Source organism: Xenopus laevis, chromosome 3S (genome assembly GCF_017654675.1).
Source record: "Xenopus laevis strain J_2021 chromosome 3S, Xenopus_laevis_v10.1, whole genome shotgun sequence".
NCBI classification, from domain to species: Eukaryota; Metazoa; Chordata; class Amphibia; order Anura; family Pipidae; genus Xenopus; species Xenopus laevis.
In genome coordinates, this window is record NC_054376.1 from 77,856,112 (window position 1) to 77,873,835 (window position 17,724).

At 34.8% G+C, this 17,724-nt stretch overlaps 1 protein-coding gene across 1 annotated transcript in view; it reads left to right on the plus strand.

The window, feature by feature from the left end:
• Nucleotides 1-17,724, plus strand: part of grm8.S (glutamate receptor, metabotropic 8 S homeolog) — a 424,459-nt gene that overhangs the window by 313,613 nt on the left and 93,122 nt on the right. The window contains exon 7 of the mRNA XM_041588525.1: nt 6,008-6,208. Within this exon, the coding sequence (XP_041444459.1) occupies nt 6,008-6,208 (201 nt within the window). The remainder of the gene's footprint in view (nt 1-6,007; nt 6,209-17,724) is intronic.

Genomic DNA, 17,724 nt, shown 5'->3' on the forward strand with positions numbered 1-17,724 from the left:
AAAATACTATATTAGAACTTAGGAAATGTTAGAACTAGTACCATGCCCCTGACATTAGTGTCATCCCCTATGCTGGGTCTGAATTTATATGCCGCTAATTGAAAAAAAAAAAAAAAGTCTAACTGACTAATTAATCATCAAAGGGTGGGGTTATACAGACACCAGAACCAAGTTTGGAGGCTATACAAATATATTTTGCTCACTGAGGAGTGAACACAGATGTGAGTTTAAGATATTTATCACAAGTAATAAATCAGAGAAGGCCTAACAGACAAAAGTTATTGGGGTTAACAGATACAAGTAATTATATAAGCAGAATTACCAGAATTTAAGCAGTATACAGGGGTTACAATAGAGTGGTGTATATAGCAGCATATAGATGAGCAGAATTACCTGTGGGAGTGAGAAGAGATTGGAGTTAGTTCCATAGAGCTGCCTTGTTTAACTCCCATTTCTAAGCACTTGTGACAAATTAGCACTTAGGAAATGTTAGCAATAGTGCCATGCCCCTGACACTAGTGAAATAGAAAGTACTGTAAAAGTACAATTGACTGGATGGCAAAAGGAGTCAAAATTCCCCATGTTCTATTAACCTTGAGGTATACATGAGTATTCCTCCATGCTTCTGAGAGGTACAGAATGCAGTTGTCATTCATCGGCCTATATGGAGTTTTAGCATTATTCTCAAAGAACAGCTTCTTAATGGTCATGAATGAACGTATTCACCAGGCACAGATTTGCAGCGCAATTCCACATTTTTGTTGGCGAAAGTGTTTGCTATGAAAAAATTCACTGCAACAAAAAAGTCCAGGAGACAAAAATGTCGCAGAGACAAAAATGCACAATAGATGAACCACATGATGGCTTGCAGTTTCTCAGAGAGGCCAATCTTTAGAAATTGACAGTTCAGGATAGAGAGATCGTACACAAACCTATAACAGAAAAAGAAGTATTAACCACAATTAAACAACTGAAAAATGGGAAATCATCAGGACCAGATGGTCTATCCGCAGAATTCTACAAACAATTATCAACAGACATAACACCAACCCTGGTTACATTATACAATGATTCATTACAAGGTGAACCATTATGGCATGAAGCAAATGTAGCCAGGATAATACGGATTCCTAAAGAAAATAAAGATCTAACAGATCCAGCTTCATATAGACCAATATCACTTTTAAAGCAAGACATAAAAATCATATACTAAAATGATGGCAGACATATTACAAAGAATATTACCTAACATACTCACCGAACATCAAGTGGGTTTCCTCAAACATAGATATCCAGTTCAGGCACTCCGGAAAAATTACAACAGCGGTTTACTATAGTAAACTAGAGAAAAGAAAACACAGAATGTTAATAAATTTAGACAGACAAAGCCTTTGACAGAATATCACACAAACATTTAAGACACATATTAAAATTCCAACACTTTGGCATGCACATATTGAACTTATACCCTACACCTACAACATTTATGACAGTTACTAATCTAAACACGGATAGAGTCCCAATTAAAAGAGGAACTCGTCAAGGATGTCCATTATCGCCTGTTTTCTTCAACATTGCTATTGACCCACTGATAAAACATATAATCCAGAACACAACTCTAAAGGGAATACAAATAGGACAGATAAATTTAAAAGTTACAGCCTTTCAGATGATATCTTTTTATTCCTCGGCCAACCCAAAACCAATGTACCAATACTTTTACAAATCATACAAAGATTTGGGAAAATAGCAGGTTTCCAAATACATCAGAAGCACTCCAACTTCATCATTCAGAACCCACAGACTGGCTCCCACACTTCCCCTTCAAAAAAACAGCACACTATATAAAATATTTAGGAATCAAAATACCATCACACGATAAAAACGTATATGCATTAAATATAAGGAAAACAATAGATGCCATACAACAAGAAACACAACAATGGAAACACAAACTTGACATTTATGGGCAGAATCCACCTTATTAAAATGGTAATATTTCCTAAGCTTCTGTACCCACATCAAATGTTACCATACTACATCAAATTGACAGATATCAAAAGAATTAATCACATATTTAGAACCTTTAAAGATCAGCTTATTCAAAGTTGAACAACCTAAAGTTTTGGGGGGAGCCAACTTTCCCAACATTAGTGAATATAACAGTGGCATTGCTAAGATATGCAGGAAACTGGCTACTCAATAAAGACCAATATACAACCATATCTTTAGAGCAATATTTAAGCAAAGAATTTTCCCTTAATTAGCTCTAACACATATCTCCAACAACATCACAATTATATCAGATGATACAAACATTAATACAATTAGAAGATGAAGGAAATTCTGCCTTTAAATGGGTGACATACATAACTGACACAACAAAATCAGATATCTTAAAACAACACATGAAAATAATGAAATTACTACCAGCAAGCATATATAAAGAGATGGCTCTCCAAATACTTCATAATTCATCTCTAACTCCAACCAGAAGATATAAAATGGGAAATCTCTCCTCAGATAAGATGCTGCTCCCCAGGAGCCGACCTTTGGTCATATTCAAAATTACAAACTTTTTGGCAAGAGGTAGTCACATATGGTGGACAGATGGCTGGGAAACCTATCCAAATACAAATTGAATGGGCACTATTTAGTAACACCACAAATTATACCCAACTAGCAGCAGCAGCAGCTTGGAAAACGATACTACAACATTGGTTATCCCCTGACTCTCCACCTATGGTGATAGTCAAACAAAAATAACATCACCTATTTCATATGGATTGGTTGGAAGCAATAATCAGAAAAGAACAAAACACAATCAAATTCTTTAACACCTGGATAATATCTATAACATCACTTCCACAACATATAAGACACCTCACAGTTTACACCTTTAGACAACAACATGGTATGACGAAGAAACCCTTAGAGAACACCCACTTGTAATGGAGTCATCCCAATACCTCGACACATGGCAACACGAACAAGGCTGGATTTCGTACCTCCCAGGAGTCATCAAATAAATAGAATATTAGCTACATATCCACTAAATCCTACGTAGGATCATATACTAGATTTAGAGCTGTAAATCTCATAATGTTACTATATATTGTTGAAAAATCTGCATTGATTATTCTTAATATGTATGAAACTACATAGTGAAAACAAGCTTTATTATGTGATAAATAAATAAAAACATGTTTAAAAAAAAAAAAAAAAAAAGGCTGCAGAGACAAAAAAGTTGCCATATGAAAAAACACCCATTCGACTTGCATTGAATATATTTGGAGTAAGAAAAAACTTGAGAAAAAGCACATTTAATGCATTTGGACAAAAAGTTGCTGAGACAAAAAAGTTGTTGAACAAAGTTGCTACAAGTAAAATGGCCATTGACTTTAATGCATTTAGATAGAGGGAAAAATTATGTGTGTAAAAATTTTTTGTTGCCTATGATTTCAATTCATTTTGCGAATTTTTTTTTTTAGCAGTTCTGCAAATTTTTCGGTGAAACAAGACAATTTCACTCATCACTACTTCTTAATCAATCAGATCAGTTCTACTATATGGGTGCATGGTGTCCAACAATATACAGTATTTATTTTAAAATGAAAGGTTTTTTTTAAAATCACAATAAAGAGTTCCTTTTTGACCATAATTTGTCTTGGAATATATTATGGAAAACTAGAGGAAGATTATGCCTGAAAAGTGAGACGATAAAGAGGAAAAACAGAAATAGGACAAGGAGAAACTCATCTAAAAGCTAGTTTAGTTCCCAAGTTATTTGGTCTAGATCATTTTTTTTTATTTTTACATTTTACCAATATTTTATAGGAGCATCAAGTTTAGCCTGGTTTCAGATTCTCTGTAGACTATTTTTGAGTGTCAATAAAATAAGCTTAAACACCTCCTAAGCTACATTTTTCTAAAATGTATTACCTTGCTGAAATACTTAGCAATTTCTCATACTGCATATAACTTGCTTGTTATGGGATTATATCATGCATCACAGCAGAACACTGGAAAAATATAAATATACTTAATTTCTTTCCTTGTGCTTTAAAGCCATCATGCATTTTGTATTATGATACTGTTTGTATTATTTTTGTCTCTGCAGCTTATTACTAATATTTTATGGCTGGATCACATTTTTCTTGCCACCATTATTTCTTCTCTTCTATGTAACAGTAGAAATACTGAATATTTTACCTTAGTCCTTACTACATTTTTGAGATAACAGATCTCTTTATTTTCTGTATCCTCTCATTTCTCACATCTCTTGTCCTATTATAATAATTTAAAAGCATAAAGCAAAGAGAATCAAATTTTCCCTGTTTACCCATATGGATTTGTTTGCATGTGTGTAATTAGGATCCTACACATATATGGGAATTTCCCCATTTACACGTGTAAATGTTGTGAAGTTTGGGGGATCACAACAGGATTGTTAGCATAAATGCAGGCCACTCCAAGGTGAAAAGAAAAACAGGCAGTTTATTTTGAACACAAAGAGCTTCCAGCAGCAGTCAAAATCCAACAGAAAGAAAAACAGCTTCATTCAGCAACATAAAGTCCAGCAATAAACAAAATAGCTTACTTCAGCGTTTTTAAGTTTTCAGTACCCCAAGGTACTATCCAGGCTTGGTCTGTAGGGAAAACACCAGGAAAATATCCCCCTGGCTATCCGTTCCAACAATACAGCCCAGCCCACCTGTGCAGCTCCTTCTCTCACACACTGCACACCTGCTGCTGACTCCCTTAAACACTCCTTGGCTGTCCAGCCCACCTTCTGGCTGCTTAACCCTCTGGTGTTTCTTAAAGGGAACATTCTTAAATGGGATGTCTCAGAACCTAAAAACCGGGGATACATATCTACCATCCACTATAAATCCCGTCCAGCTTGTACAATGTGAAGAGCCATACCCTTATATGAAACATGTATTCTGAGCTTAGATCAGAGCAGTTTGGCACTTTTTCTACCAGTGGAAAAATGCCATATGTGCCATTAGTCGCTTTGCTGCAGGACTCATTAACCTTCGCCTCCTTTTTAACCCTATGCCCCCTAAGGAAAACCTATGGAATATGTGTCTTAAGCTTAAAATGCTTATGAAATAACTAAAAAGGATAAAAGCTGTACTATTGAACTGTAGGTGCAATTCAATATTAGGAAACTACAGTAATTGAATTGGACACTTAAAGCAAATATATCCCCATGGGTGGAACTTGAACATGTATTTAACACAGATAGTAGGCTTAGGTTTTTTAATTTGCATTGCCTCTTCAAAAGTCAAAATTCCTAATTTACCGCTAGCAGCTGAATATAGTAAAGTTTGTTATAGTGTAGAATAAATATATTACCCAAGGGTGACAGGCCAGGTGCTTAAGAGTGGAGCATTTTTCTTATGAAACATTTAAAGGTCAAGTACAAAATGGGAAAAGTCAATGAAAATTGGTCTGGATGATACACATGCCAGCCACAATCACCTAAAAAAATGGTCCCTTGTTTATTTACATGCCCGGTACATTGTGCAACTTGAAATAATAATTTTTTACACCCAATGCAGCATTTTACCCAGAATTACAGCATCATGGGAAATTGCAAATGCATGTTCAAAGTGGGAATTATGACATTTCTTCTGTTTGATATTAAAATACCATTAACATTTTTTTGCTTATTGATGCAACTCATTGTGGAAACACTGGAACTACAACCATGTCAAGGGTAGCAGTAGCTCCAGGGTTCTCCAGTGTAGGCATGCTTGCAAACTATCATCACAGCTGACTGGGGGAGTACATTGGTACATACTATACTGTAACTATACAGAAGTGCAAAAAGTTTGTTTGAAGTATTTTTATTGAATCAAGTCAAAGCTATGACTGCACTTGTGCTTGTGAATGACCCTATATATTCAGTTACTTAAAGTGCTACAATATATATCTTTCATAGTTTAAAAAAAAGAATCGTTTTGTAGAAATTAATAACATAGCTTCCTTCATTCTACAGGGTTAGAACGTATTGGACGGCATTCCAATTATGAACAGGAAGGAAAAGTCCAATTTGTGATAGATGCAGTATATGCAATGGCTTATGCACTGAATAATATGCACAAAGATCTCTGCCCCGGGTATATTGGACTGTGCCCACGAATGAGGACTATTGATGGAAAAGAGCTTCTCAATTATATTCGGGCAGTTAATTTCAATGGTAAGTTTAAAAATTAATATGCAATAAAAGAAAATAAAGCATACTTGTTCTGCACACAATACTAGATAATATGAATATTTTTATTTTTAATTATATCTTCTTTGGACAGAAACTTGAAAAAAATACACAAGTGCATTGACAATCTTTTTGTTCAATATTTATCTGCTTTTAATGTTAGTTTTATAGCATAATTCTTTTAATGAGTGTGAAAGACTTATTCTGATGAAAGATTTATTCTGATCCTAATTGCTTTACTATTATAGCCATGGAATTGTACAGTATTTAAAGGTCAGTTTCTCAAGTCAAAGGCAATTCATGCAAACATTTGTTCATTTTGCTATTAATACTCTTCTTAATTTAAATGAATAAAAGTGTTAAGTACAAGCACTTAAGAATTAAGCACTCCAGATCATCTTTATTTCAGAACCTCAGCAATATACCACTCATTTATTTGCTTCTTAAAAAGCTATGCTCTAATAAAAAAGGAAAGTTTTTTTCAGTGAACCACAGCTTTTTAATGAGCAAATTTTAACATAGGCTTGATGCCCAACCTTCTTGAATTTTAGCATAAACCAAAACAAAATATGCATCAATGTATATGGTATTTTTTTCTGCCAGAGTAGTTCAGCTTACAGAGAAACAGCTGCCATCTATAATTTTGATGGGAATGACCTGACAGCAACACAACTGGTGCTTTTCAGCCTTAAGATGTTCTAGTGAAGATGATTTAATGAACAAAGTCTGAAAAGTACAACTTGCACAGACATTTCCTAAATGTAAGGTAGCAGGGGGTAATTCTAGGATTTATTATTTAAAAATATATTTTGTACAGTTTGTCAGAGGACCTGAAAGGGGCATCAAAAGAACAGATTCTTTAAGGCTGCAGTGGATGTTAAAATTCACTAGATCTCTTTCAAAGATTTTTTTACAGTATACGGCAGTAAAATAGAACCTACCAGTTTCTATGCCATGATGGGTTAGATTTCATTTCAACTAACAATATATGCCCATATGTTTAAAAGACTTTTCAGCCCTACAGTTCATCACATGTCCTGACATCATTGATTTAAGGCTTAGTTGAAGCTCAATCAAACCCAAGTAAGCAAACAAACATTATATAAAACAATTGTAAGAAAAATGTAGGAACAGATTTTTCAGAGTTGAAATTCTGCAGGTTGCCTGGTATCAATTTGTTAATATCATTTATGAAAATATTCATAATTTTATGAGCCCTTTGGGTTCATTACTCAAGACCACCCAAATGTTTTCTTCTCTGGGATGTTGTATCCCATATAAAGCTATGGGGAATTATAAATGTTTTCCTTTTTAGTGGATTTGAATAATATAATACTTTTTTAGGTGATTTAGAATAAGAAACACAGTTCCAATATAGTTGGCAATCAAGCATTTGCACGTGTCTGTGTAAATGTCTATGCTTTTTCACCAATCTAATACACCCAGGCAATCAATAATATATCCAGAAATCTATACCTTTCCATTTGTACAATTTGCCAAAAAAGACCCATTCATTTATATTATGTTCATATGATGCAGGGCAAAGTGGGCATCACAGCTGCCTGGGTGCTGGTCAACACATGAGTATGCAGTGAACAAACAACACTCCAAAGTGAGTGCACTCAAAACAGAAACAGTGAATGCCTAGGTTTAAAGGTTTAAAGGTTTAAAATGTATTGCAATATTTTTGGTACAAACCGCACTCCAAGGACTCCATATGTAAAAAAAAAAAAGAAAATTTTTTATTTCAACGTTTCGGCTCCTCTACTCGAGCCGTCTTCAGGAAGACTTCCTGAAGATGGCTTGAGTAGAGGAGCCGAAACGTTGAAATAAAAAAATTGTTTTCTTTTTATATATATATATATATATATATATATATATATATATATATATATATATATATATATATATATATATCACCATAGAAAGCCAGCACTCTCGAATAAGAAGTTCATATGCCTGGGTGCAGTATCAAAACTATTATCCACAGAAATCCAAAGGATCCGCACTCACAGGTCTTATGCGTAAAAAAGATTTTATTACAAAGCTTACAGCCTAACGTTTCGGCCTCCTCCGAGGCCTTTCTCAAAGTGTATTGGTCACATACAGGAAAGCAATATATACATAAATTGGCGGGAAACTACAATGATGTCATGTCATGATTAGCATAACGAGATAATTAATATTCATATGTGAAATCCCACTATATACAAATTAAACCATTAATGTATTAATATATTATCCTTATCACTTCTGTAATGCATTTAGCCCAACAACTCATGAGTAAAGTTAAAAACAGGTTAAAAACAAAATACAATGTAACCCATATCTAAATCCCAAGTTAAAATTACTTTTTATACCCTGTTACAATGGTTTTAAGGGTTACTATGTTGCAGAATCTTTGAGGATGTAACTATTATCCATGGTCACATTTCACTTTTAAGAAGCTCGATAGAAAGCCCAATGTACTAGATTTGCCTTATCTTCAGTCGGTCTATAAATAGCGGTACTATAATCCCAGGGGCTTACTCTACTCACTCCCTAATTTTGGACAGTGTTATCTACCCACAATGATTTAATATTTATTATCTATATAATCCACTCCACAAGTGTCTACCCATTTTCCACATCGGCTGAGTACTTTCCCTGCACAAGTGATTTCCCCTTACCCACAGGTGGAGAACCCTCCCTATACAAGTGATTACCCAATATCCACACCGGCGGAGTATCTTCCCTGCACAAGTGACTACCTATTATCCACACGGGCGGAGAGTAAGGGATCTTTGGCCCCGCAATGGGGAGCGCCTCGGGGTTTGCCACATTGATGGGCCCTGTCGCTCTCTGTATAATTTGGGGGAACCAGAGACGCGCCATTTGTGTGTGGAGCGTGAAATTTAAAAGTACCGGGTGAGGACAGCTGAAGCGTCACTTTGGTAAGGCGCTATTGTGTTTTTCGCTCCTTGATGTCTGCAGACTTAGTGAAGCGCTGTCTGTGGGTGTTTGAATCGTTGAACAAATATGGGAGCCGTTTGGAGAGGGTCCGACCCTGTATGGGATCACTTTATACATCAATTTAAGATGGCAGCAGGCTAGCCGATTGTAGAGATCACAGAGTTGTCCTCGTATAGGAACATGTTCGGTTTAACACACTAACTGTCTGCTTTGGAGACGGACCATGGATCTCGCAGTACCCTTGTTACTTGGACCCTTGTAATGAACCTTTGAATATGGGCTATACACATGGATTTTCTAAAGGCTTAAAGTATTCTTGCACAATATGAATCAGAAATTTGATTTATAAGGTTTTTTATATGCATTATGATATGTCAGTTTTATCACGCTGTTCAGTTCACGTAAATGTTTGTTTATTCTTATAGATCCTTTAATTTATTTTATATATAATGGAAATTTATTTTTTAGATTCACTCACTTAGTAATTGGATTTATCTATGGGCACGTGTATTATAATTTGTATGAATTGTATTATTATTTATTATGTATTCATTTAAACTATGATATCACCGCATCAGTGGGATTTATGTATGGGAATTTTGTCCTACTATAATACTGGGAAGTAACATAAGGGTTAATACTGCGGTGGGTTAAAGCCTAAGAAACGAGGAACCTTATCTTGTAGATACATCCTTGACAAATATAGGTATGCATGACACGGACAGCGATCGGGACACGGGTGGTTATGGGAGGTCCCTAGGGGAATAGTGGATTATATAGATAATAAATATTACATCATTGTGGGTAGATAACACTGTCCAAAATTAGGGAGTGAGTAGAGTAAGCCCCTGGGATTATAGTACCGCTATTTATAGACCGACTGAAGATAAGGCAAATCTAGTACATTGGGCTTTCTATCGAGCTTGTTACAAGTGAAATGTGACCATGGATAATAGTTACATCCTCAAAGATTCTGCAACATAGTAACCCTTAAAACCATTGTAACAGGGTATAAAAAGTAATTTTAACTTGGGATTTAGATATGGGTTACATTGTGTTTTGTTTTTAACCTGTTTTTAACTTTACTCATGAGTTGTTGGGCTAAATGAATTACAGAAGTGATAAGGATAATATATTAATACATTAATGGTTTAATTTGTATATAGTGGGATTTCACATATGAATATTAATTATCTCGTTATGCTAATCATGACATGACATCATTGTAGTTTCCCGCCAATTTATGTATATATTGCTTTCCTGTATGTGACCAATACACTTTGAGAAAGGCCTCGGAGGAGGCCGAAACGTTAGGCTGTAAGCTTTGTAATAAAATCTTTTTTACGCATAAGACCTGTGAGTGCGGATACTTTGGATTTCTGTATATATATATATATATATATATATATATATATATATATATATATATATATATATACAGATGCAGCCACTTTGGTTTGTCTGTTTGACACAGAATAACTAAACACAGATATCCCATTTATCTCATTTAACACAGAAAACTGTGTCACAACATCCCATCTAATTAAAGCATTCACCATTGTGAACAATGGTGCTTTGGTATGCTAATGAAAAGGTTAAATGCATTAAATGAGTTAAGATAACTTTAGATAACACAGTTTCTTCAATTAACTCTGAGTCATGACGCATTTAACTCACAAATCCAAGTGGCTTCATCTGTATATATATATGGAAGAGTTGTTTCAAAGCAACTTTTATTATTTGCATTCTTCTAGATCAGCAAACGAACAGAAGAGGTTGACATTTTCAACCTCAATAATGATGCAACTTTAACGTGAAGACATGTCAGTTAAAGTTCACTATGTAACCACAAGACCTTTCATTGACATACATATCTCTGAAATGCAAAATTGATAACATTGTCAAGGTTAATTACTGAAAACTCTGAGGTGTCAGTGACAATATAACACCTGGATTACAGTATCTGTATATAAATATTTCCAGATTGGCAAGAACTTCTTTAAAAATTAATTTATTATCAATAATCATTCTTGATGCCCTTGCAATATTACAAAATTATGTGTTAAAACAAGAATACAGTAGATAATCCCTTTCCAGACAAAAATAATGTAGATATGTGCTTAGTAAGACATCTGACTATTAGCTGTTATCTCTATCTACATGTACTTGAGGTAATTTTTTTTATACTAGTGTAGCGCTATAGTACATTGAGTGCACCTTACTCTACTACAAGCTTCACTCCCAGTACTCTGGATGTGACCTTAAAATCTGAGGGGGTGAACCTTCGCAGCAATGTGGAAGCAGGGTGTAGTGCAACTGTAACTGTATTCAGGGTGCAAATAATTGGGCGTCAGTGGTTCTTATAACAACCATAGAACAGATTTATTGAGCATACAATCCTCAGTGGAGTGTACATAAAGAGAACATTTACAGGATCATACATTACATTGAATAGGCAGTACTCACAGCCCCTTTGGTCAGGATTATTCTCCTCAGAGATAGGAACAATACATGCAGCTTTGAGGAGGTACACCTAGCTTTCAGCCTTTTCCCTAAGTGGAACCTGAGGGGAATACTCTACCCTAGGTCTGTACACTAAGTCCCTACTTCTGGGCAATTAGTACCCGGGGATCTTAATCCCACTACAATCCTCGTAGGAGCCTCAAGCTGCTCAGATAAATATCCTGACTGTCTGTCACTCCTAGAGTGACCTATAAAGGTGAGTAGCCTATTCTTACTAGACCTGACCTGTCTAGGTTCCACTCGAGCTCTGCCTCCTGCACAGGCTAGAGCCAGCACAAGATGGACACTGAAAGCATGGCTTCAGAGTCTTTTATACTCTAGCACAGTGCCATCTGCTGGTCACTGTGAGAAACAACAAGGGGCATAGCTTAAAGCAGGAATAGGAAACAGTTACCCCTCCCAACTGTATTTTAGGACCCAGTTAGGTGTCTATAACACTAGGGAAACTGCCTGCTAAATAATACACATCCCTACACTAGCATTTAGTAATATAGTATGCATTTAATCTATACAAGAGAATATTGATAACATTTATATTTATATTGTTTATATGAGATTCTATTTTACATTCCACTGAACATATATAAAACAAATATCTGTAGGGAATTGCAAAATAGATATATAGTGCAGTATTCTTAATAAACTGTGTTGTGTTAATGTCATAAATCTATCATCCTTGGTCTAACTTACCTGAAGGGTCTTCAGCACGTCATCTTTTTTATGAAATAAACGGCATTGTTTGTTATACTTGGCACTTTATTATAATTAAATTAAATAAGGTTACTGCACCAGAGGATCCATTTTGTTCTGGCTCCATCCAGTGTTCTGGCTATTATGTTCGACATCCGCTCACTCCAGCCCTTATAGGATGTAATGTAAAATTACATTTTAGACTAACTATATTAGAAACTTTTTTATTTTGCACATACTATCTATTTACCCAGTTGTTATTTATACACTGACCTGTTCCTTTAAGGGTCTAACATGTTTTATTAGCTTGCTTTTAAATAATTACAGTATTAGGGCAATCAGCTCGGGAGCTCTAAGACATATACTGTTATAATAATATTTTTCTGAAGTGAATTGCAGAGTGTGTATGAGTGTGTTCATGTTTGTAACACTGAGAATTGTTTAAGCAACATATTAGTGCTCATACATGAATGCCCCAGATACAAGTTCAAGAACACTAAACAGCTGATGCTCAGGATAAAGCGATGCAAAACCTGCCCTTATATTACATGAATAATATTTTTCTATTACTATTCCAGCAATCAAATATGCCTGATTTGGAAACCATAGAAAAATATATCTTAAAATCTAAATTAGCTTTAAGAGAAATAATTAAAAGTATATACTGTATATAGTATTGAATTTAAATCTGCAAAGGTATCACAAATAGAACAGATCATATTTTTAAGGGTAGGGACTTCTAAGGTAACCCCTGACTTATTTTATAAACAAAAGGAACACCAAGAGCCCCAATAGTGTAATATGTATTGGTAAGGGATAATGAAATAAGAGTAGCTAACATATACTCACAAACCAGGGTTACCAATAGGCAACCACTGTAAAGGCAGGTGGGGAGATTGTCCTGACCCCACTCTGGATTAAGAAGTCGCTCTCTGTAGATAGAAAAAGGGTATCAACCCTCCACCCAAGGTGGACTTAGTATTGTATAAAAAGAACAGAGGCGTCAAAAGAATAAAAGGATATAAACGAGTTTAAAAACCAAAACTTGGTAATCAGAGGAGGCAGTAGTGGATTTGCCTCCTCCAAGCAGACACAAAACGACTGTAATTAAGCAGTCAAAATTTATCAACTAACTCCAATCAGTACAACGCGTTTCACGGGCTCAGACCCGTTTCTTCAGGCAATAAACATAGAAGTTACAGCTGTGAATTTCAGAGACCAAAGGGACAAATAGTATGCTGTATGCTTATTAGGGATGTTTTAGGCGGACGCGAACGGTCGAAGTTCGCGCGAACAAGTTCGCAGGCGAACTGTTCGCTACATCCCTAATGCTTATTCGTCAAAACAAAAGCTTTTTTAGTATTACAAAAATATGTATGGTAGTCATTATTCTGGGATAAAGGTATGGTGCAGGGATTGGTTAGCTATTAAAAAAAATTGGGGGGATTTTGGGATATACCAAAGTAAAGCTTGATAAGTATTAGAGGATACAACAATTATACAGGTGAAGTGCAGTAAATAGGGTAAAAAGGAAGTGCAGTGAGCAAAAACGTAGTGGGGCTGCAAAGTTAATATAAAGTCATAACTAACAAAACAGATAAGGCATAGAGTGGTGTGTGGTAATAAATAACAAGACTCACCATCTGGCAGTAGTATACACACTTATCGCCTCTGTGCTGGTGAAGGACGCCTGAGTGTCTTTTAAAGTGAGAGTTTGGAGGGGAACCAGCATATTACAAACAGGAAGTGCATCATAGGGGGGGCGGGGTTAAGGCAAAAGGTACACATATAAGAAATAGGGGAGTGTTGATCATATATATTTTTTTTTTTTTAATTTATATCAGGGCAGGTTATTAAAATGGAGTGCCATAGTGCATGATGCCTGAATAATAACCATATGGAGCAAAAACAGGTTGCTTATACAGAATAATAAAAACATTATCTAAAACATATATTAAAAATTGTAATCAAAAACATACATCCATAAAGTATCAGATACTGTGATCAAATGGTGAAGTCCAACAGTAGCTATAATCAATATAATACATTGATATATAGAATATACGATATGCCACCTTATTTATTATTCCAATGTTCTAAAACATTGGAAGTTTGAAGTTTGGAGGAGGTAAGTCCACTACTGCCGCCTCTGATTACCAAGTTTTGGTTTTTAGACTCGTTTATATCCTTTTATTTTTCTGACTTATTTTATGTTTGAAACTATGCACAGATATTAAAAGTTTATTTATTTAGTTAATGATTGACTTCAGTAAAGTTAAACATTATATTCAAAACAGAATCTATTTGGAGAAGAGCTTACAGATAAAGGTTGTACTACTTCTTTCCTGTTCTATACACAGTTCTGTATAGTATGTACAGTATAGTATGCTTAAAGTCATGCTAAAATATAGTACCTTACAATGCCCTTTATACAATACTTTTCTGCTTGTTTTAAAGACCAATATAGTCCATTATCTGTATGTAGCTAACCTTTAGTTACCATTGCCTCTGACATTGACATTCAAATAGCTAAAAAAATATAATTTAGTTTGGGATCACAAATGAAAAAATATTGGTATTATCTTCATTTTTGTTGTATTGTCAAAGGGGAACCTAAAGGTAACTGAAAACATCATAAGACAGTCAACATCAGACAAGGTGTTGTTAATTAATTTGAGTTCATGTAATAATCTTGCAAATGTATTTGTCAGCTATGATTCTGTACCATCCTATGCCATGAGCTGTGCATGTGCTGTGAACTGGAATTCTAGAGTTTAAAATTAGAATGATGATCTCAATAAACCTTCAGGCATTCAGAAAGGCTAATCATTGTGAAATTATGATTTCATGTGTTACTGAGCAAAGAAAGTGTGAGCTATTCTGACATCCAGGTGATAGTGGGTGCTGAGTGGCTTACTTGATTTTTCAAACTAAACACTATATCTCAGCAAGAAAAATGCTACGCAGGCAATGTTCCTCATTTCTTTATTGTTGAATATGTGACCAGCAGGCATGTAAATTGCAAGTCCATTGAAAATGTATACCCCAATAAAGTAGATAGACAATTTTGTATGGAATTTAAAATATTTTAATCAGCATTACTAGTATATATTTCCTTATTATTTTTGATGTTTTCCTGGAATGTCAGAGAGATGTAAAATGATGGTGTAAATTGCACAATATACAAATGGGATTTAAATAAAAAGAGTTTAGAATTAGCTTACGGTACTCTTGTCTGCCATTTGGCTATATATGTAAAATTTTATTTTATTTTTCTCCTTCAATGAGCTAAACATTTAAAGAGTATGAGTTAATATTCCCTACATTGGTCTGAACATGCCCTGCAAGAGGTTAGAAATCTTTGCAGGCCCATTTAAATTCTGAATACTTTCTAATGTCTAAAAGATAGGAGATACAAAGTCTGGTTCTTATTGGCATCTGCTCTATGGCGAAGAGTGGATTTGTCCAGGGAACTTGAAGCAGAAGGCCTCTGTAAGAAAAAAGAGCCTGAGGTAGGAGAGCACATCAAGGGAAGGTGGAGCATGGGACCCAGAATAAGGACTAGTAAGTGGTGATTACTTCATGTTATATAACTTTCTAGGTGTGAGAGATAGAAGCAGAATACCTAGTAAGAGCAGTTGTCTGCTCCACAAAAGCCTTAAAAAGAATAGGGCTAGAAAGTGTTTATTTTATACAATAAACTTTCTGTAATAGCTCAGATCTTCATTGGCCCTGTAATGGTAACAATCCATGCCTTCCAAGTTGTCCACAGAAACTCTCCATGGGATTTTGTTAGGAGTGGACATCTTTTCAGTACATGCTCAAATGTGCTCTTTTGAAAAACTAAGCTTTTGTGTAATTGGAAGAATACCTATGGCATTCAGCTTATTCTATAGGGACGATTTGTTAGAAGGTGGCTATAAGAGACACATCTTTTTCTAGTAAAGAATTGCTGTGCAGTTTTTTTTAAAATTTGTGTCTTACAGGTGTTTGTGTATTTGGGGGGGGGGGTACCGCCAAAGGTGTCACCATGTTAACTTTACATGACATCTAATTTTAATTTTGAGGATATGATCATTTGGCAGCAGAAAAACTCTTTGATGAAGAGCTTATTTTTCAGAAATTTAAAAGTAAATTGTTGCATGCAAAAATTTGTATTGTAATTGACTTTTTTAATAATTGCATTTGAATTGTTAGTACCTCTTAAATTATAATATTTTTATACCAGTATTCCTGTAATATGTATATGTTTAAGGACTGCATGCAAAAGATATGGCAAAGTAGCCAAAGCTGTACTGTTTGGACTAATTTACAATATCCAAATTATATCAATAAATAGTGCCACCTACGGGTAAGGTACAGGCAACTGATTTTCAAATGCAATAACATTTGAACAAAACATCTCCCAAAAATAATGCCTATTTGGTATCTTATATTTATCATCAGTGTAATTTATCTACTTTAAAGAACTTGTGATACATTTGTAAATTTAAAAAGTAAGTATGTATTTTACAAATTAGGTTACTAGGTTAACTGGACTGGTGTTTAATTATTCATTAAAAAAAGCATTAAAGAAAGTGACACCAGAAGTCAAAACTGTATTGTCCACACTTTATTACCATCAGACTGTTCTTCACTATCATGAAGGTGTTAAGGGATTTTTGAGGAAAGCTGGTACATGCATAATTTTGACCATTGTGAATAGCAGCTGCAATTTTCAGTCCTTAATGGGACAAAAACTAAGTTTATTTCTAGTTCAAGACTGAAAAACAAAGTTATCTTTAATGTATCCTTATGTGTACTTTTTTTTTTTTTTAAAAGCTCAACCTTTTGTGGTGCTTACACCATCTCCCAACTAGCTTTCATTACTGTAGGCAGCTGACATCTGTATTACATGGAAATTATCAGAAGTGCTCCAAGTTCTGCACCACTTTTTTCTACAGTTGGTCACTACCAGTAGTACAGCAAATAGTGTGTTTTATAAACAAAGCAAATGGCACACATCAGTATTTTGATATAATGCTGGAAGAATGGAAACAATGTTATAACACTGCCTAATAAAATGTTTTAGGTGGAAAAACTAAACTTAATAAATAAATGGTTGTGGAATATTTTTTCTGACTACCATGTAAACAATTGTGGTCAGTTAGATTTTTCCACTGTGCGTTTTCAAAGCATAATCTCAATAGAATACTGAAAGAAAGGCAACAGGATTCCTAGAGGACATAATCTTTGCATTACTTTGGGGTAGATGAAAACCTCTAGATCATAAATTTCTGTAAAAAACAAGAAAAAGCATTGCTCTTTTCTTTAGATCGAAAAAAGCAATAGCATGT